Source organism: Tyto alba, unplaced genomic scaffold, assembly GCF_018691265.1.
Source record: "Tyto alba isolate M040663 unplaced genomic scaffold, T.alba_DEE_v4.0 Super-Scaffold_23, whole genome shotgun sequence".
Classification (NCBI taxonomy): Eukaryota; Metazoa; Chordata; class Aves; order Strigiformes; family Tytonidae; genus Tyto; species Tyto alba.
The window spans coordinates 8,712,633-8,735,615 of record NW_024881297.1 but is presented as its reverse complement, the minus strand read 5'-3'; the positions used below and the strand labels follow the sequence as shown (position 1 = coordinate 8,735,615).

Below are 22,983 nucleotides of genomic sequence, written 5' to 3'. Positions count from 1 at the left end.
TAGGTCAAAAATACCCTTATCAGTCCTAAGTCAATCTTCTTGTGAATTAACTGACAGGACAATTTACAAAGAGAACTGAAATACAGCTCTTGTTTATACAAAGGCTAGGTTCATAGTGTTTTCCAAAGAATACAGAGAACAATTATCTGACTGTATCTATCTGAGGATGACTCATTTAAAGGTAACTATCATAAGATGCTTTTAGAAGTACTAGAATTTCAACTGCCACTATCCAAGATCCTATTCAACTCAATTTAAGCTATCAAACCTTCTCTCTTCTTTTATATTCTGCTTTATTCACAAATAGACACTCCTTTTTAAGAACAAAATAAATATTTAAAGAAAAAAGAAAACTTCCACTTTTGTTTCTTGCAAGCCTTTCAGTCTTCACAAGTGTTTTCCAACAGGCTAAAGTATATTTAAAATTATTTGATTAAATAGTATGATATATTCACTTCTAAGGCCAATCAGAAAACTTTGAATAGGGAAGTTACCTCCAACAGTTTCTTGCTACCTTAAATTACTTTTAATGTTTAACCTTTGCACCTCAAAACCATGTAGTTTCTAAATCTTGTGTATAAAATGTGTAAAGTTTTGTTAAAAGTTTCTGTTGCTTTCTGAGCTTTACCTCATTTTAACTATATGAACTGGAGAATTTAATCTTTGCAGTGGTTTGTATCTTTCACATAATATTTGTTAAAATTGCCATAAAGGTATGGTTATTTAAACTATCCAGTGCCTGCCTTACATTACATGAGGCTAGGTCAAATAATTTCAGCTTTATTAGCCCACTGGGAAAAAAAAAAGCTTACATTTCTGGATACTTTGTTGTAAAAATAAAGTTGCTGAAACAATGAGATAGCCATGCCATGAAGATGTAAATACTGGAAATCAAGTATCTGTCTAGCTGTCTCTCTTCATAAAGAAAGGGCATATCTAGATGAAGTTATTTCAATTTTTATATTAACCTGTGCTATCTAACACACAGTGACTATCAGCATTTAAGTCTGTGTACTCCAGAAATCTAGATATACTGTTTGGTTTAGTTTAAAACAGGGATCTGTTCTTTATCTGATAGTGTGTATGTAATATGTCATATGCATGTACATAATGCAATAGACTTGCATTCATGGAAGTTCTACTCATGGCAGTGCATCAATACTGAAGCCCAACTTAGTTCTTGCTCTAATTTGATAATATACTCTATCTTCAAAATATTCTGAATGGTAAAATACATATACACTACATTATTTTCTAAGAAAAACCTTCCCTATCAACTTCAACTGCATTGAATTCCTGGTTCCTATAAACCTTATTTAATGAAAATGCATGGATTATTTAAAATCATGAATCGCCAGCATACATTGTAAGACAAAGTAACTAACTATAAATTTCTCAAAAACTATTAGATTATCTAATGTTTTTGTACAAATGAACGACTGTAGGAAGTTATTCCATCAGATGGTAGTGATTGCTGCGTTCTGTATATAATAACCCAAATTTGAGATGGTAACACGCTTAACCCATACCTCAGTGGTTTTGATACTGATGGGAGAAAGAATTTTCTGCTCTAGATTTTGAAAAGAAAATATAACCTTGACTTCAGTGAATGCACTGCAACACCAGGGAGATCAAAGGAGCTCGGTATCTTTTGCAGTAGAATTGACCATTTCGGAAAAACTGAATCAGATTTTGCTAATGGAATTAAAATCTTAATTGTGCCAGTTTTGCCCATTACATACATAACAATGAAAGCTGCCTTACTGAAAGAGGTCAACGGTCCTTCTTGTCTAGGACTCATTCTCCAAAAATAGCACACACTAAATACTTCTGAAAAATTTTTAATTGCAAACCATATAGACAAATCTCAAATCAACAAAGCTCCCTCTCCTCTCTAGATTGGCTGCTCTTCAGTCTTGAAGTTTAATGTCATGAGCACATTATAGTGTTATAATTAACAATGATTCTAGCTATTCTTGACATTTCTATATTTTGGTATCAATAATTTCATGTAAAAAATGACTGCAAAAGGTAATTGCAGTTTTGTGAAAAGTATGAGGATTTATTTTATCTTTTAAACATCCCTTTTGTTTTTCTGTTAGGAACAAGGGAATACATGAAGATGGAATTTCCTGATCCATCTTTTCTTTACTAGTCAGCATGCCTGAGACATATGTACCTGTTTAAATGTTCCTTTTTTGTACTATAGTCCTTTTTTTCTGAAGATTTATCAAGGTAAATTTTGTTAAGGCCTTGGGCTGTAAAAGGGCCATCCTGCTTCTGGCACATGCTTTTTGGAATGCTGTGACCAGGACTGCATGCTGTATTTCAGATGAGGCTGCATCAGTAATTGATGAAGAAACTTCATTATTCTTTCTGCATTTGCCACATTAACCCTTAGCGTAATATGCTTTCTTTTATTCTCCTGGTCACAACATTTATATTTAAGAGCACATGAGAGCTTAGCCTTCTACCTAAAACCAACAATAATTCTGTCAAGGACTTACTGATGATAAAAGATGAAAAAACACTAGAGAAAAATGACCACGTAAAGAATGCTGTGACACAATACTTAAGACTTAGGCCATGCTAATCTATTTTCCTATTCTGTCCTTCTGCAACCTCTGCCAGCCTAGGAGTTGCCATTGCTGCCAGCTAGATTCAGCATTCTCTCTAGTGTAACATAATTTTACTTCCTGCAGGGAACTGATGGCAGTCTCATGGCTGCTACCAGGAGAGGTGAGTTTCCTAACTACTAAGTTACTTAGGACTGGATGACCTCCTGAACTACATTTAAAAAAAACACAGCAAATTCTGCTCTATATTTGATAGACCAGGCACAGCATAGGACTAGAAAACATGCAGCTAAATGATGTTAAGACTCTGCATGCAAGAAAACAGGATTTAAAGATACATCTCTTTCTTTTGCACCTTTTATTTATTTGGTTAAGCATGTTTCTATTTAGTGGGATGGATTTTACAACTTCTAACTCTGCCTGTGAATGCCAAACTCAGGGAATCCACTACAAAGTTTAGGTTTTTGAGTCACTTCTAAAAACCTCCATCATTTAGGAAATACCGCAGAATGTTGTCTATTGTCTGTATTCGCATTAACCCTTCCTCTATGAAGAGAAATCATATTGGAAAAATGTCTGAGACACCTAGGTATGAAAGAAAAAGGAGTCACATACTGATCACAGGCAAATATCTCAATGAAGAGACATTCAGAGTTCACAACACATTGGGGCGGTCTGTTTTGATTGCTTATTCCCGCAGTTTGGCAATATGCTTTTCTGTTATGCACAACACCATTTTCCTTGGAGCCTGAGAACTTAATAAATATCAGCAATATCAAAAACAGATTGGTGAGGAAAAAGCAATGAGTTGACATCCCTTTGCAATTCCAGGGACCAGTGAGTCAAAATTCAGTTTAAAAAAGAAATAAACAAATTAATATTCTTTATACCTTCCAAGTTCTCTGACACTTACTGAACTTTATCAGTTGCCAAATTAACTTATCATCCAAATTCTCACTGTGCTACATTTTGATGTCAGGATTTTTTATCCAGCCCTTTGCCATAAAGAACATTTCTGTAAGGTCAGCCAGGAGTGCTTTTAATCTTCATGGACCCTTTTCTATGTCAAAGGTTGTTGCAGGAATCCCGTGAAAGGTATATCTATGTGACCCAATAAATAATTGACAAAAGCCAGAGTTTAAACCAAGCTTCTCACAAAAGCACTCTTTTTCCCAGTTATCATTTCACTCCAAAAATGACTGCATGGAGGGAAGCGGAGGAAGTTGATGAAAATTCACAGCTAGCTAATGCTTTTTTAAATAGGCTACGCATTTTTAATCTATAGTACTTACAAGCAATTATTAGCTAGAATATAGAATTAGAAGTTCATAGTTCATATGTATAATTTAAATGAGGGGAGCTAGTTTAATAACTTTGTGTTAGAAAATTAATTTAAAGCATTTCAATTTTATCTATAAAGTCAGCCTATGAGTGTTAAAACAGTGAACAAGAAAAATAGTGGACAGGATCTAGAAATATAAAGAAGTCACAGAACACATGAGGTTGAAGTTTATATCCACTTTAATGTCTTTTGTACTGCTAGAATAGCATAAATAAGATTGTGCCTCATATGAGTACCAAAATAGGTGACTGCACTCCCTGTCTGCCTTACAACTTCCACTACATTTGCCTAACAAGAAATAAGTATTTTCTGTATGTCTCCAGTGGCTGAGACTGTAATAGAATTAGAATATTATTATGCAACTTTATATAAATCTATGTAAATTCTTTATGTATATTTATGTGTATGTATAGTACGAAATTATATAAATATATAAGAATTAAAAGTACAACTTCAGTGCAGCAAGAAAGTATTTAAGTATTCCAGGATAAACATAATACTACAATGTCTTTGCAATTCTCAGGTAATATAAGAGCATTCGAGATTTCGTTAGAAACTCATAATGTTTAAAGATACAGTATCATGCTAATAAATATTTGTGTTATGAACTATTTTTGTTTTCAAAACTTCATCTGAAAATATTTACAGATTAATTTTTTACCTTGACGTGATTTTTTGGGGGGCAAATTTTAAAAGTATACAAAAACTCAGCCATCTGTCTAATGGAATTTTGATCAATCTGAGACCTTAACTCCCATATGGATCAACAGAATATTTAAAAACTGATGGGTTTTCCTAAAATATTCAGTGCTCAGGATACATTTTGGTATGCCAAAACATTACTGAAGTCTGACTTTTTAGCCTCAGTTTTGGTCTATTTTGTGAATGCATTCCTTTTACTTGCCTTTTTTTGATATGCAGAATGCAAACTTTCCAGAATGGGAACTACCTGTGCCCATGTGTAGGTACAGCAGCTACCAGTGCAAAAATTACTATTCCTATTCCCAAGGTCTTTCATCTCCAAGTTTCAACCTTTGTCACTTCTAGTCTCAATTTTCACCATATACTAGCTTCTTTGGTCTGATGCAATTTTTTTTATGGTTACCTAGGTAAACCAGATTTAACTAATGCACCATGACAGTGCTCATCTTTATTTTCCCTTGCAGACATATACTTAGGCTACTTCAAAGATTCTTAAGAGTTTTCAAGTGCAAGAATTCTGATTTTGTAGTCTAAATAGTATAGAAAAACCCAGTCCATTTATTTTATTTTACTGATTCACAACTTTCATTTATTTTTTACTGATTTACATGTTGCTGCAGACAAAGCACTTGTAACACTGAAATTTGTTTTCTTTCTAACCTCTTTTTCTCAACAAAAGGAGGTCTGTTACTCTTTCTAATAGTGCATTTACTGCTGGTAGCACACTTCCAGTGCCAAGCGGCCAATGTAAGATGTAATGATTCGTGGTATAGATATAGCTATTGAATCAGCACTAATTGTACTTTTGGTGTCAAGTTCATCAGCAAGAACAAAACCAGTCCCCGCTACCCCACAGAAGTGGAACTGGTCCCTGTGAAATATGGGATACTTTCTAGAATTTATTTGTTCTGTATCACAGCTACTTTTAAAAAACCTGGTTATTTAAAATAAAAATATATTCTGCATTTCCTTTCATTAAAGTATTATGAAACATCCTTCTATATTCTAAACAAAGATACATATTTAGCAAATAGCTTAGTATCTTTGGAAAAACAACAATTTGTTTACTAGAAATGTACCAGACAGACTGTGAGCAGAGAAGAATAAGGCTTCGGAAAGCGCACCCACAAAGGTTTGCTTTTCAGGGTTGATATTACAAGTAATTAGCTTGACATTTAATAAATGACATTTCTGAGAACTGCTAAAGCTGACTTAACAAGCAAACAGAACAACCTTGTTTTGTTTAGAAAAGGTAGTTGCATTGTTGCACATTTTATGTAAAGAGTTTTTGCCAGCTCACGTTGAAAACATCTATGTGCATGAAATACTTGAAATAAACATGCTTTCTGTAAACTGAACTTTCTATTATGGTGCTGTCTGCTTAGCAAAAACTCTGATAAAATGTCCTGTGTTAAAGCTGGTATATACTGCAACTGAGCAGGCCCATACTAGAGTTAAAATAAATTTACCCTCAATTAAAACTGGGTGTTTTTTTCTAAGCGTGTTTCAAGTCATAAGCAAGTCAGACTGCATTTTACATTTTGGTCAAAAAAAGCAGAAGATGTGTTGAAATTCTTAAATTTCTCTGAGTCTTTAGAAATGAATGTGATATTGGCAAGTAAAGCAATCGCTTTGAAGGATCAAGAACGCATGTGTGAGTCCGGTTATCCAACCCAGAGGATAGGTTTGTTTACATGCAGCACATTTCAAGGGCACTTAGAAAACCACAGTAATTCAAGAAATACATTTGAAAGTTGGTCTCATTTCCTGCTTGTGTTAAGAAGAATATTAAGTGTTTATGTCATGAGGGTCTCATCAGCTTTATTTTTGTGCATTAGAAATCTCAAAATCTCTTCCAAGTGCCTGTAATAGCAGAGTATCATTCACCCAGTTCAGCTGCTTGGTTAGCACACCCACACCTCACCAGGGAAGAGAATGGAGTCTTCAACACAAATGGCAGAAATCTAGTTATAAATAGGGTTCCCATACAGCATCTGCAGACAGCATTTCTCACAAGCCTGGAGGCTTTGGGGGTTTTGGGGGGGTTGGTTTTTTTTTGTGATGAATGTTACTTCACTGGTTAAACATAGGGTGAGGCTGATCTACAAAGCTGTCCTATTTAAAAGGAAATTTGAGCAAAGCCACTGATCTTTTTTTTTTCCTCCTCTAATGCCAGAGTAGAATGATGACATGGTGTACTGAACCAAGCAGTGGACTTGTCTCAAGACAGCATTAGCATGTATTTGCATGTATACAAAAGTTTGCTTGAGATCTGGAGTACATAATGTATGAAAGAAAGACAAGATGTGAAATGCTAGAATGAGTGAAAACAATGTCAAATGTCCTATTTTCTATACTCTTAAGATACCGGGACAAAAAGAAACATATGCCTTTTTCTCTTTCCTTACTTCCTTCACTAATTCCTTTTATAACCTAAAAGAAAAAGAGGTCCATAAACATAGAAAAAAATTAAAGGGATAAGAAAAATATATTTTTTGGCAAAAACAAATCCTTAAAAGAGTGGTATTTTCTCAAGAAAAAATTAATTTCTAAAAAAGGGTAATTCTCAATAAAATCAACAGTCCTTAGTCTGCAGCAGTCTTGAAAGAGCAGAAACATAACCTGAAAAAATAAATGGAGCTTTCCATTGCAATGTACAGCTTATGCTTTGAAATAATTAAAATATAATACTGCTACAATGGCTCACCTTCACCAAAGCAATACCGGAGTTACAAACAAAACAAAAGTCAAACCAGCATGTACCTTGGGGGTCCCTCACTGTCACTGCACTGGCACACGGACATTGATGCAAGATGGCCCTAAAATTTCCAGTTCAGAAAAGATACTGTCCCTTTACCGACACTCCTTGTCATCTCTCCTTCTACACCTTGCAGGTCTTTTATTGCCCCCCCCCCCCCCCACAAGTCTGATTCCACGGTTAATCATCTCCCTCTACCCCTCGTGCAGCTGATCCCCTTCTAGCTGATCCAGCTCATTTCTAGTCTCCCATCAATGTCCTATTTCACAGCTTTTCTTTACTTTAGTCATATAAACCTCTTAATTAAAGAACTCACTTTCTGCCCACAAGGTGCTTCCATGGGCCTATTTTACTGTAGCAAAAATGCAAACAACCAGCAAAAGAAACTTGTATACACATGAATGAATTATGCTCACTCAGAAAAAGCCCTTTGAACTGCAGTTTCTTTCCCTTCCTCCCCATCTCTTGTCACCATGGGTTATTTTTCAAATGTGCTTTCACAGCAGCTCTTCATTGAAGTGAATGGTACTACTTTGGGACCTTGGTATTTGTGCAGTAATTACTATTGTTCAGCCCTGTATTTAATAGGCAAGTGAGAGGACTACTAAAAATATAACAGCACTCATAAAGATTGCCGACAAATCCCTTTAGAAATACGTACAAAGCTGTAGTCCCAAACAAACCCTGTTCTATTCAGCAAAGCTCTTCTGTTAAACTGTGATGCAAAAATGTAAGATGAAGAAAAAATAACACTGGGTCAGAAGAAACAGAGAAAAGAATAAAGACTGTAGTTCAAACAACTATGGCCTTGGTTGGGAGAGCAAAAGTCTGTTTTATCACTGCTGCAAACTGTTCCCATTTTTTCAATTGCTTCAAGATCAAGCTAACTCTAATTTGCTCTAAACAGCTTTTGATTTTATCAAGAAAGCATCAAAGGGCCTGAGAAATATGTTGTGTGAATATCTTTCATAAAGGTCAAACTGTTTTCCTGTCTTAGAAAGTGAAATCTCCTTACCTTTTTTATTTTATGATTCAACCTGTATTTGAAAATGCACTGTTTATTTGCAGCGCTATAGCTCTTTCTTCTCCTTTCCTTCCTGTAAATCTTATTTCCAGCTAGCACTGTCCTTTACAAAATTAAATGTTTTATATGCTTTCCCATGAAAAAGCCCCATCAGTTGTGTATCTTCATGTTATTAAACAAGTATGGTTTTTCCTGATTGATGTATGACCATGAACTGTGATGGATCAAACAAGAAAAATTGGTTCCAGAGTTTCCTGTTGTAAGATAGAAGTGAGCCATTATAAAACCTAACCGCCCAGATTGTACTAGGTGGCTTGAAATTATACTTGTAATAGTGTTAATAACCAATGGCCCTGCAATTTTAGGAGCACATAATTGAAAACCAGTTATGCTGAAATCTAAAGCGGATAACAGCTCTTCATCTGACACCATTTTTTCTTTTTGACAGAAAAATTGTCCATTTTTCTTACACAATAAAAATAAATCAGGTAAACGTGCCTGAAGTAGGTAGGAGTAATTTGAGTGTTTCTTAAAAAAACATTTATATTGAGGACTCTGATTGAATCCCAGACTTGATTTTTTCCATTCTACCCAGGTGTGACTAACTACAGACCTCCTAAAATGGTGACACAAAAGGCAATTAGGGCTAGACTTATGCTTCTGCTGAAGCTCAGCAACTAGCCAACATTCCTTTATAGAAGAAAAAGGGAGTGCAGATGTTCTCACACTGAGTGAACTCAAGAGACAGTGTGACTCTGCAACCCTATTTAGTATTGAGCCTGAGCAACGTACTAACACCTCCCGTTTTCAGTAGTCCTTCAGCTCTGAAGATCAGATTTTCAAAACTGTTTGGCCATCATAAGTACCATCCAAAACTCGGCCTTTCAGTTTCTGGCCTCTATTGCAGCAAGTCTTTCATTCAGAAAATAGATTATTTATTAGCATCATCTGTTAAACCAGGGGAAGAAAACTGACTTTCATTGTAAAAGTTGATTTTCATCAGGGCATTCAGAAGTGCTAGTATTAGTGTATTTTTTCATATAGGATTTATCTGTAAAAAACATAGGTTTGGCAAATATTTATACAAATACGGTTTCTGGGATTCTATTGTCTTTCCAGTACTAGATCTGCCATAGCCTAAATATACATACTAACAGTGACTTGGAAAAAGTTCACTATTTCAACTCATTAAAAGAAAGGTGAAGAATATGAATCAGGCTTTGCTGCCCAGGATGAGCCATTGTGGAGAGAGTAGTATTACCTTATCAAGTAAGTCCAACAATAAAAGATGGGTGGTTTTGCAAGTGTTTCAATCATAGCATTATTTTTTCAAAGTATAAATCAGACGGCTTATCTGAAACACCTCACTCAATATTGAGAATGCTGCTAATATGTTCAGTGACTCTTTCTTCAACCATGCTTTTGCATGAATGGGCAACATGAGTGTTGTTACCGGCCCTTCCCATGAAAATTGGTCAACACTTTTCCATTACAATGCTCCGTTTTCAGCTACTTAGAGGAACTTCAACTACTGAAGCTTAAGTTTTCTTTGCTGAGCATATGCATCTTTAAACAAAAAAAAAAAAAAAATAAAATAAAAAGCATGCAAAAAAATTCTCAAAACAGCCTACTAGACAAGAACTGAATTCCAACTTGTCGCCTTGTATTCTGCTAGAAAATCATTATTCCATATGACAGAAATAGAGGTGGGCAACAGAATGAAAAAGCTGAACTAAGTTCAAACCAGTGCCTGATTGTGACTCATCTCTGTTCATGAATAAGGATGAACCAAGTCAATGCAAGGTTTCTGGCATTATTTCCTTATCATCAAATATGTTTGATTTCTCACATATTTGTCATCAGCTCCTTTGGCTTGGATTGTTTTTGGCTGATAGAGATAAGCTAGACCCTTGATTTAACTCTCATCTTTAGCTATCTAGCTCATTGAAAGATAAATACTCTGCATTCTATTGCCTTTATATGAGGAGTAACTTATAGCAGAAAATAAAGAGAAAAAAAAAAACAGCCACAAAGTTCTTTTCAAAAGATTTCACACTTTTGCTGAGAGGAGGAGGAATGAAAACCAGGATCCAGGTCAACCTGTAAGTCCCTTAGGCTTTTGCAGGCCACTGTGAACTATCGGAAGAAAAGAATTAGCACTTCTCCACAGTTTACACTACCTTAAACCCATCTAGTTCTTCTGTATCCTATTACTCATACGAACTTTATTCAACAAAGGTGGGTAGAAAACAGCAAAAGGATCACTTCTCTTCCCTCAGTCCCTCCTCACTTGTACACCTCTGCTTTTGTGGAATGTCCTTCGGGGTCCTGGAGGAAGACTGCCAGCCAGAAACGCTGACAAAAATATGTGTTGCCTCTCCATCATGTAAGATGGTAGTATGAACCTTAAGAGGGTCATGTAAATATTGTAAGGAGCTATGTTAATAAGCTCACAGAACATTAGTGAGAGTTATTCTTCTCGTTATTAATGTTTCAAAAAAGGCAGGTTGGTAATTATTTGGCACTAACAAATAATCAGATCATATCCTTTCTGGACTATCAATAAAGTATCTGTACCTACTTTGCTGTATCTGTGAGCAAAGTGGAGCAGTAGATCATAGGAATTCATATGTATTTTTATGTATGCCTAGTGATACACACACAAACACTGATGTTAACGTACAATTGATGTTTGACTATAGCCTTAAAGCTCTTGCCTCATATTTTTAATTGAATGAATTATTTAGCTTTTTAAACAGTGTACCAAGCCTCTCCTACAAGAGGAATGACAATATTCATAATTTAATATTCAGTTTAGGCTCAAAGGAATACAACAAAATCTGTACAAACATTTACAGAATTAGTTTTTGTTCCCAGAAGATATGGAAAAAGCTCTGGTCCTCTTACTTTACAAGACAGCTGGACTAATGTCATTTGCTAAAAACATTTTAGAATGAATCCTGACATTTTTAATCAAATAATTTACTATTTTTTACTGAAGACTTAGGTATTCAGCTAGTTTGACAGTTGCTTGAATATGGTTTGAGGAATATTGGCACTAATCATTGAATAAATTATTAGAAAACATATTTTTCTTGCATATTCCTAGCTATTTTCACCACTATTTTTCAGTTCCTAGCTATTAATGATAAAATCCACTAAGCCTAAGGAAAGAATCACTTTTATCTCAAAAAGAGGGATAACCTGAAGTTTGTGTACTTTTAGTATATTAAAAATAAAATAATAATTTACAAATGCACAAACTTAAAGGTTTTAAAGGCATTAAATTGCAGATTTTTATTTTTTTTTAATTTGAAATCAACATTTTTGCAGATATTGTGAGGATATAATTATGAGGCTTTTTAATAAAGATATGTAACAGACATTATGTCATAGCTGAGCTGATGCTCAGCTTCAACTTTCTCTACCTATAGCACAGGTAGTACCAATAAAATAATCAGTTATTTTGTTTTAAAATATGCTGTCAAATTATGTTCTTCTCTCTTTTCAGGCATGACCCCAGCACTGCAATCTCATCTGCCAGCACATCTAGGGCTTGCTCACATACATCAGCTCAAAGAACCAGAGTATATGTTTCTAACTAAAAGACCCAAATAGGAGGCTATCACAAAGTAAATACAACTACATCCTTTAAAAAGGACAGTTACAATTTTTTGCAAGATTGGCTCACATTTTCTGTTCCACTGAGTAACATCACAGCTCTCTCGGTGACTCCAGAGGTTTTTACTCTTCATCTCATACAGTAATGTGCACAGCATGAATGGTGGGAGCAGGATATCCAGCCTTGTTGGCCAGCAAATCTGGACCAGCCAGGAAGGAAAAGTAATCCTGTGCTGAATAGACTGCAACAGATTGCTGCTTCCTTGTAATGAATGGAGGACCAAAGCACAAACTGTAATCAGGAGCTAGCTCCCTGCCTGATCTGATCTGGGGGTGGACAACTATAGGCTGCCACTGAGTCAGTTTAAGGCAAGTTGTCATGCTGCAATTTAATCCTAAAGAACAATCAAATAAAGGTTTTCAGTGTCTTTGCCTTTTTAAACAATATTTGCAAAAACACATTGTGGATATAGTCTAAACATTCCCGTTCATTGAGACAGCAGTATCCTATTGATAGTAGCTTAAATCAGTTCTTTTTTGTCTGTTTGCATGAAAATTTAGACTTTGAAATGTGTAAAAGACCTAAACAGAAGGCACTGGAAGACAGAACGGATGTTAACTCATTCTCAACACCTGATTGTTTCAGAACCCGTTGGCTTTTCATAGTCTTACATTTCCTTATACCAAGATTACTGAGTGCAGAGAAAAAGGGAAGATCAGAGCAGACAGATCATTTTGCTGCTAGCAACAGCCTACCTGGGGACTTTTAAGTGCAGTGGATTAAGAAAATGTTTAGTGACTATCATGATTCAGAGCCCAGTTAAGTCTGTGAAAGTCCTAAGAAGCATTTATGGCAAACACATTTTTGTTATTGTTTCTGTTTATCAAGGAAAACTCGGGTCATGGAAGTGTCTTATTTTCACAGGACTCACATCTTTTTATCTATTTCTCAGTGCCCTTTGACTGAAAGAGATGGAAGTGAGTAAGTTTCTTAGGTCACAAAAGCATTAAGTCTCAAATTTGGCATCAGGAGCTTTTGCTGCAGATATCTTTTCAGTCACATTATTTTTTGTGAGTTTCCACGGAGGAATAGGAGTTCAGGCTCTCAGCTGGCCCTTATACTACAGCAGCTTAGGACAGTGAAAGCTAATACAAGCTAAAGTCAGGATTCAAGCAGTCAATGCTGGCAAAGGAAAGACTCAGCTGAGGGTTACGAGATCCACCCTGCAAGATGGAGTTGTCAAGCAAAGAAGGCTGGAGCAGAATTAGGCTGGCTGTTTGGCAGCAGGAACAAGCTGGGACAGGATGCAGAACAGAGAGATACATATCTAAGATTCAGGATCGAGGACCAAGGCTGCAGCAGATAGAAACAGATATTGGGTCTCAGGATCACAGGCTGGAGCTACACCCAAGTGTCTGATGGGGAAACCTGGCTGATGGGAAAACCACCAGCCAAGCTTTCAAGCCAGTATCTGAATCCTTGGGGGACAGACTGCGGCCAGGCCATTTGGCTGTTGTTTGGATTGACAGTGATTAGGTGCCCAAGTATCCACGTAATGTTTGGAAGGGGCTTGATGCATGCTAGAATTGATTAAGACAGGAGGGAGCACAATGGGACTTGACAATAGTACTGTCAGTTCTTGGTACATGCTCACGTATGCAAGGAAATATGTGAACAGCTCACAGGAAAAGAGACACCTTTCAATCTGTCTTGGAAGGACAGAGCATTAAGGTTTCAAGAAAGCTAGCAAAGACTATTCAGTAGGAGGGGACTAGGAGATAAATATGGACTGTTTTCCCTGAGATACAGGGATTAACAAAAAAGGTCAGAATTTTCTTTTTTTAAGAAAATTAAATTTGTCTAGCATCCATGTTGTAAAACTTTTGAAGTTTTGCAGGAGACTAGAAAGATACATTCAACGTGAGGAACTGTTAAAAAAAACCTCTCCCTCCAAAAACTCAAGATAGCTTGATAACTTTTCTTTTCTGATACTCAGCATAGGTTAATCAGATAATATCTACTCTCTGTACCAGAACAGAATTTACTCTTCTTTACCTTTATGTGTGACCTGAAACCCAGGAATAGCATATGGTCTAGAACCACAGGATAAATCCAAGTATCTGCTTTAAAAAAATAAAAACAAACCAGAATTTTATCTTTTATCCATCTTTACAAACCTCTACCTCTACAAGCTTACACTGTAAGATAAAGTCTCATACTGTGTATGTTTTTATCAAAAAATGTTTTTAAACACTTAAAAGTCAAAATTAACCATTTGAATAAACACTAGCTTTTGGGTTGGGGACTTTTTAATGCTGGAGTCTTTCATTTAGAAATTAGCTATTCTTATTAGATGTGCTTAAAGTCATTACAATCTAAAAACTGCTTTGTGATAACAGGAAATAAATCGATGGCTTTGTTCTACTTCTTCACAGACTGACTTCTGTCATTGTGACTCTAATTAGCTGCCACTCATGTTGGCTTTGTGGATATGGAAGTCAAAGAATGAAAGTAAACAAATATTTTCTGTGGTAGCACTGCAAAACACAAATTTGTCCATATTGGCAAAGAAGACTGCACAAGTGGCGTTGCCTACAGATATGCTGTAGCTGTTATGTGAATAATAGGTGTCAGTGAGACAAGCAGAATGACTTCTGTGAAGCTTCATTCTCTTTTGGATGGGTGGGAGCAGACTTGTCCGGCTTTTGCTTCTTCATAGTCATGCCAATCTGTTTGCTCATCTGTTCACGGACTGCTCTGTGGAGTAATTCTGTCAGTTCCAGATGTTTCATTTATTTTACTGTTAAAACAATGTGGTGCGTAGCTATCATGGTGGGTAATTTTCAGAAATAAAAAAGTATATTCTATTTGAAAAATCAATTGCTGAACACTACTCACTGTTCACGAGTACCAGTCACATATTTGCTGAATTTTAATTCAGACATGGAGACTGTGCTCCATTAAATATATAAAGACATTATATTAACATAAATAAGTTTATCTAACATGTTTTAACCTAGCTGCTTAACTATGGTTGATTTTGAATAATGCTGGACACATAAAACATACTCATCTCAGGGAACAAGTTTGTTCCCATGGCCAGTTTCTAGGACTGCTGTGAAATAACTAAGAGTCACAGGAGTCTCCATGGGATAAGTATAGCTCAGTTTCAGCTCTGGCTTGGAAATCAGACTATCAATATTTGACATAATAAACCGAAACACAAAGTGCTTTTAAATCTTGAGCACTTTTTTCCACACCTACTGTGCAACAAGGATCCAGATTGCAATTCATGGAAAGGAAATCACTATCACAACTTATGTATGTGATTGAGTCTGGTATGCCATCTTGTAAAGAATGCCTTCTTTTTCCTATTTTATTTATTTAATAGCCAAATTCATGTTCATGAAGTCCTAGGATACAACATATATAGCAAGTTACTAGAGGTTTATCAGATTTCATCAGTGTTAAAGGTATGTAACATTTTGCTTACCCCCATACCTTGTGACACCCACCAAGAATAGCTATCATCCAGAAGCACAGGGCCCGATTCTGCTTTATTACTGAGATATGTTACACCTTCCAAAAATAAAATCCAGATTCTAAGCCTTAGTTTTAAATCTCTCATGGTCTTTCATAATGTACTCCAGGAGTCATCAGGAAGCTGATCTTAAGTTGTTTGTGAATTCCAAGTGTGAAAGAAAGGTTACATGAGATACTCAGGCTGAAAACAGGTTACACTGAAAGCAACACAATATGAAACCACAACTATAGTTTATATTTCCTTGGGAGTGTCACCACTGGAATCTGACATAAATTCACAAGGACTTGGGGAGACTAAATGAGATTTCCTGTAATTCTTGAGGAATCTTAAGAGCCTGATGTAAGAGAAGGCAAAAGAAAAATTCTGAATAGGATTGTCCATTTATTCTGAGGTTAGGGTTCATGTTCATGGACTACTGATGATGGTGGGGCACTATCAACTTTATTTTTGGCCATGTCTCTGCACTTCAGTAGATATATACAATTGCAGTGGATGGGTGTGTGCCCTTAAAGTAGCGAGGCAATGTATTCATGTTATTACCTTCACACAGAAAAGATGTAAAAAGGTGCAAATGCAACTACAGGTGTGGGTGATTGTAAAAGCCACACACAAGGATTTCCAGTAAATGTGACTGTGTCTGCAAAATGTTGTCACAAAGGTGCAGATAAACTCAAAATAATGAAAAAAGAAGCCCAAAAGTTCAGGATTATAGACCTCAATGCAAAATCCATTTGCACACAGCCATCCTTCCCACCTGCTTTCTCTGATTTATAGTGGTCGTCTTTGTTAGTCCCCACTTCCTCCCCTCATTATGATTCCACTTCTCTTTTCTAACTAGGTGCACACAAGAAGTGGGGAATGGAAAGGGGATATTAAACAATGGAAACCCTTCAAAATCATCAATAAACATTTTAGTAAATATAATAAGGTTTGCTCTTTTTGGATGGAAGCAGGAGCAAATGGAAGGTCTTTCACAAGCTATAATTCTGTCTTCACTTGAGGATACATGGAAAGAAACAGATAAAGCTCACTGATACAGCTAAACCATTTTCTGTGGGCAGCCATTTCATTGTGCTCGTGAAAGGCAAATATAATTACCCTGCTAAACAGATAAAATGATAAGACTCTAAAACTACACACTTAGATCTCTATATTCTCCTATCAATATTTTAATCCCAAATTGAAATTTAAAATGTTCCACTAAGAATGTTCCTTAAAGTGCTAGAATTCAAATGATAAAAGGAAGTTATTGTCAACAGTTTTGAGACACTATTAGAAAGATGTTTGAAATGGTAATAGGGATGTTTGAGAATTCTTTAAAATTATCAAAAGCATAAAGCAACTTTTGGGAAGAGTCAGCTCACAAAGTATCAGCCTAAATTGCAAATAAATATCCATAGGTTAGAGTGTGCTCCATTACTCATGTTGATGGGTAGGCATGTGTTTATACACGCAGTCTCATCAGAGCACATGGGCTGCAGCCATGAGTAAATACTGAGCAAACCAGTTAAGAGCTATGCAGCCTACATCTATGAAAATTCCCAAGAAGTGGTGCTACCACAGGGGAAAATGTGCCACGGAATGATTATGCCATGCTGACTGGAACATAACAAAGGGGAAAGCTGATTTTTGGAGCAGAACTGGGTCAGATCTTCAGCTGCTGATCACCACCTTGTTTAGGTCAAGGCAACCAAAGATCTTGTTCTTTTTGTAGATACGGTAGGTTATTGCATAACTGTTTTTTTTTTTTTTTTTTTAAGGCAAAGTAGGTACTCTAAAAATTACATTTCAGTATTGTTTTACTACATTTCACTAGTATTTTAGTTTATGTATAGGGCCTGGCCAGATATCACAGATATCACAGGATATTTGACCACTAAAATCAATGAGAAAAAAAAATCAGGAGTTTAAACTAGCAAGTTTATACACGTAAAAAGGAAGGGTCAGTTCTTCTTACTCTAAGAACTAAAGACTTTAAGGTATATTGTTGGAAAGGTAGCTCATCCTTCATTTTTCAGTAAGATCTTTGGGATAATCTATATATTGAAGAGGCAATAGTGACCTCCATAAAAATAAATGTAAATAAACAATTAAACAGAACTTTTATTCCTGGATTTTTTAGAGCTTTATAATTCCTCAAAGAATTTATGGTAAGAAATTTACAGTAAATATAACATTTAACCTGTAAAAAGGCAGTCAAATTCTTATTTGGCTTTGAGAAGAAAAACAATTAATAATCCAGTCAATTGTCCCAGGTCTTACCTGAGAGTTAAGTCCTCATTTTTCTCATTCTCCAAAGCTCTACTCACAGAGTCAATCCCAGACAACAACTCAGTTATACTTATTCTTCTTATGAGAAAGGCAAGTGATATAACAAAGATTTAAAATATATTTATTTCTATACATGTAAGCACAGCCAGCTCAAGAGAGACACGAAGTCATCGTGTTTTTCTACAAGCGTATGAGAAACTTCTCAGGAAAACTACAAACATATGCACATACTGCAAACAGACATCTCCACTGTCACTCTGCATTTAATTTTGGACTCCAAACCATTATGCAAGTGGACCACACACTCCACATAGCTCTGTTTTATATTCACGAGCACAGAGAAAACTAAACCACTTTTAAGCATAAAAATTGCTTTAGAAAAGATCTTATTAGGAATGTACACAGAGCAGTTGTTTTAGAAGTACCAAAGATAGCAAAAACATCCAATAACCTTCAAATATGTACACTATAAATACCATTTCTTTCCCTTTGCTCCCTTCAGAAGCTTTCCTTAAACAATAAAAATATTCCCTCTCTATTTACTTCCCATTTACTTCCCCAAATTAACATGTTCTAATTTTTAAAAGTGTTTTACATTTTGTACTGTGTTCACAAACACAGATAGATGAATTCAAAAGCCTTCTGTTTCTTTTATTACCCACATAATCATACCACAGAATACTATGGAGGAGGTGGAACTGAAGATGCTCGTTCACCCAAGCCCCACCATGCCAGTTCAGCACACTGGCAAACAAATCATTATTTAAGTCTCTCTTGCAAACACTCATAGTTTTCAGGAGAAACAAAACAGTGAGAAGAAAACAAATGAAGTCCCTTCATTTCAGCAAAACAAAGAGGAATACAAGTGTGAACTGTGTTTTGGAAGTAAAGAATATAGGGGATTCAGAAATCTGTCAATTCCAACTCATCATGTGAACTCTTCTCACCTCGCGGCAGCGGATGCAATGCAGTGCGTGCACCCAGTAACAGCTCACTCCCATCACCCTGGCAATACGCTCGTATAGTTTTACCACACTCAAGTATCAGTCAGAAAAAAATACCACCAAAGCATGTATCTCTAGCAGATGGAGTGCCAAACCTAGAGTAGCAGTGCTGATGTCTTGATTTATACCTGCTTAGGAATATAAAGTTCCCCCTGATTTACACTGTACCTTATAATGTATCACTTTGAAATCAGAGCATACTTCTTTTGCATTTAAAATGTGTACATGTTGATTTAACACAGGTAAAAGTTTTTTTCAGTTTCAGTGCCATAAGTAAATTCATATATTTCATAAGGAGCGTGAGGCAGGCTGCATATTTTTGGTCTTCTCTTTATTTTGAATATTTCCTCAGTTTTGTGTTCAATACATTTATGCATTTTGGCAAACTCTGTTTTAAACAGAATGACCCTAAACACATTCTCCTCTGAGTTATACAACTTTCAGTCTTTTTGTTCTTGTGATTATTAACATGTCATTAGCTCCTCAATCAACAGAAAATTTTCCTCAGAGAATTTGAATTTCAAATGTAGAAACAAAGCAGAAAAATTCTCTTTGGCATAAACCTTTCAAGGTTTCTTTATGTATCATCAAGTACATGGAAAGGCTTTACAGGACACTGGTAACTTCCCCAGCATGCAGTACGCTACTGTTCCGAATGCCAGGTACACATCTTTTATGAGAAGACTTAATATTAGCATTAATGCCATGACTTTTCCAGCTGATACTGTCTTTCTTCTTTGCATGCAAGTTTGCAACATCTCTCTCACATTTTGGCATTTTCATTTCATACTTCACAGTTTTATTAGCACTTTGAGCTTTAAAAGATAGCTCATTTATTTGCTATATCTAGATACCACAAAGCTTTGAATATACTACATAAAGATGTAGAGCAAGATAGTGATGGAGTACAGTCAGACACAGATAATTATCCTGAAAGCATTCCAGAAATTGATCTAGTATAATTGCCCTCTTTCTAGAGTAGCAAAACCAGCAGTCCTGATAGACTGCAGATTCGTGTCTGGCAATTCACACACTGCATTGATTGTTCAAAGATCAGTCATTCTGATACTAATACACCAGATGAAAAAAGTTCCATCAAGACTATGTGTAATTGTTCTCAAAGATATTTCTTGTATATAACCACTATACAAATGCACATTTGCATAAGTACAAGCAAGAACAGTTGCAGGATTCCACTGCTAGATTCCTTTTCAGCCCTCTCCTAAAAGAAGGGTGTTTTAGGTCACTACTGTTCCCTGAGATCTGCTCTCTCCTTTTCTCACTATCTATCTTCAAGACAGCCTTTCTTCACCTCTGTCTCTTCTCCCCCTCTGTATCTCTTCTCCCCTCAGCCAGACATCATGGTACATGGCAAGCTGAAATAAGTGGGTCTGCAAGAAGATCCAGAGGTGTTCAAATGCAGAAGCATTATTGTCTCTAAATGAAGGTAGAAAGTGAAAGGAAGGGTTTGCTCCTGACTTGGCAGGGCGGGGGGAATGTGTATTATTTATCTTTGAATATAAGGTGCAAGCTCTAAACAAACCGGTATGGTTCTGATAAAAGCAGGTCCGCTTCTGTAGCATTGTTGTTGTCCTGTTCAATTAAATAATCAATAATGGTAATTTTCCTGCTTCTTGCAATGTTCAAGGACCTTACCCTCTAAAACTACAACCATTTAACAGTCAGAAACATTGGCCAAGACTAACACTAAGGCAGAGCATGAAGTCATAAACATGCACAGATGTTACTATTTGAAAACATTAAAGAGGTACTGAAGTTCCTGAGCACATCCCAAGTTGTGTTGATTTCAGCAGTAATGAGTCATAAGGGAAGAAGATACTACTAAAATTACATGCCTGGGACGCTTTTCTTTGCCACTTACATTTAGAAAGAAAACAACAGTGTCTTTAGAAAAACTTAATGGGGAGGAGAGCACTCTGAAAGACTGCCATTACCACGGGCTAAAATGAATAAATCTGCTTGACTGTATTTATGCAGTTAAACAAATACAATGCTAATGCATTACATGTTTCTGATGATATCATGGATGGCTCAGGAGATCTAATTTCACAAGCATCTCAAAAAGGTTAGTGCTGAAGGTTACAGGAATTTATGAAACTGATTATTTTAAGGAAAAGTTCATTTAATGGAATTTGGACAGTTTTATAAACACAACAAAGTGTGACTACTCACACATTCTGTGCCAGTCCAGATCTGATTAATAATTGCATGGCGTTTACAGAAATATTCAGTTAGATGAGGAAACACACTCAGGAGGTCTGATTTTTTTAGAAGTCCCTGAACCTTTCTGAGCTCACTCTAGTAGCAGCTCAAGCCTACTCCCACATGCTGAAATGGGGATTTCATGCTGAGCGTGAAAATTTACCACATTGTGCTAACACAGTTATGCCTTTGCTACCCTTCCTGTAGCTATCTTATCCTTGTATTCCAGAAGAAAGGGCTCCCAAATTAAGAAAATATTAAAAGAAATGCAACCCTGTTCACTTTGGCAAGTATAATTCATGGCTTCAGAAGGCTTTCCTTAGCGGAGAGATTAAAATCTCTGAGAGCTGTCTTCAACCATCATCTACTAGAAAACTGGAATTTTAACCGAGGCAGAGAAGAGCTAATATTGTCCATTTTGCACTTTTACCGGTACAAGAATAAAGACACAATAAAAATAAATATTTTAAGCTATCACTGTGTTACTAACTCAAGGAATAGGGTACCATAACTGGAAGAAAGTATGAGTTCATGAAAATAGAAATTTCAGATATTTTTTGTTGTTATTCTGAGATTCTTTTCTTCACTCTTCTCTGTTTTCTCTGTTTAGGGATTTTGTGGAAAAAAGCTTTGCCCTAGACACTTTTTCTCCAGAAACACTCTAATTTTCTCTGATGCCTAGAGAGAACTACTTAACCACACATACTTCAATAAGATAGCAGGTATTAGTCAACATCTCCCTGCTGGGCCCAAATCTAGCTAATGAAATGAACCAGTGCAAATTCCACGTCACCTTTTACAAAGTGGTGGCTTACATATTCACCTACATACCATAGTATCAGTCTCCCCTATCTATTCCTGTTTGCTGTGATTTAACTCTAGAATTATTGTTATTTGTCTCTCTGATTATCTACATGGATAAATATGGAGAAGCTGGTTTGATTCAGAGTATTTGAAATGAGGTGCAATCCACGAAAGGTAGTCACAATCTCTCTTGATGGAAAAAAAAAGTAAATAACAAATCTAAATGTAAAAGTGGATCTTTGGGACTTCAGAATTGCCAGATAGACTTTCTCAACATTCTTATTAAATTGCAAAGATCTTTTTTTTCCCTCAGAACTTGGCAATTTTCATAGTACTGTGGGACTTGTGCCACCTGTACAGAATACAGATTAAAGTCTATAGGTTAAAAAAGACAGGAAGCTGGATTTGGTTTACATCTTGCGGTATTTAGTGGATTCATTCTTTTTATCTCTAAATAAATACATGACAAGGCCAAAGGAGTAAAGCAAGAAGGCATTCTCCCCAAAATGCGAACAGTTTTCTCAGTGTTGAATAGCTTGAACATTTGCTCAACAGAAAAGGAAAAATCAGACTTACAGATATTTTCCATCAGAGATATGCATCCAGCAGGCCTTTATAACCCTATGTAAATTTGTTTTACCTCAAGTAGAACTAGTGAAAATTGTTAAACTTATCAGCTGGCTAGGCCTGAAAAATGTTGGATATATTTCTACAGTGTCTATTATTACATTAGTTTTCTTTTTTAGCAGATGGCAGGGGAACACACGAAGCTGGGACATTCATGTTTAAAAGAGTATTCAATTCCAGTTTTCAAAGCAAAATCAACACAGAGTCATACAGAGAATGCGTCCCCTTCTGACATACAGAGTCCAGGAACTTCAGTGAAAAAAATTCTTTAACTTCACAATAAATAAATTTCACTTACACATTATGGAAAAAATAAATTGAGCCCAAACCAGGATCAATCACATGACATCACATGAATGGTACAGAAGAGTCACATTGTTCACATGGCATCTTCCTTCATTTTCTTCCACATCAGCGTAACTCAGAACGTCATTGTGAGAAAAAAAATAAGGGTCATATTCAATATAAAAAACTGTTGGCTGAAGA

The 22,983-nt window shown here is 36.0% G+C and overlaps 1 protein-coding gene across 1 annotated transcript in view; it reads right to left on the bottom strand.

Annotated features, from left to right (window-relative positions):
- Positions 1–22,983, bottom strand: part of IQCM (IQ motif containing M) — a 147,438-nt gene that overhangs the window by 57,406 nt on the left and 67,049 nt on the right. Inside the window, 2 exon segments of the mRNA XM_042796871.1 lie at positions 14,070–14,147; positions 17,831–17,914. Coding sequence (XP_042652805.1) covers positions 14,070–14,147; positions 17,831–17,914 — 162 coding nt within the window.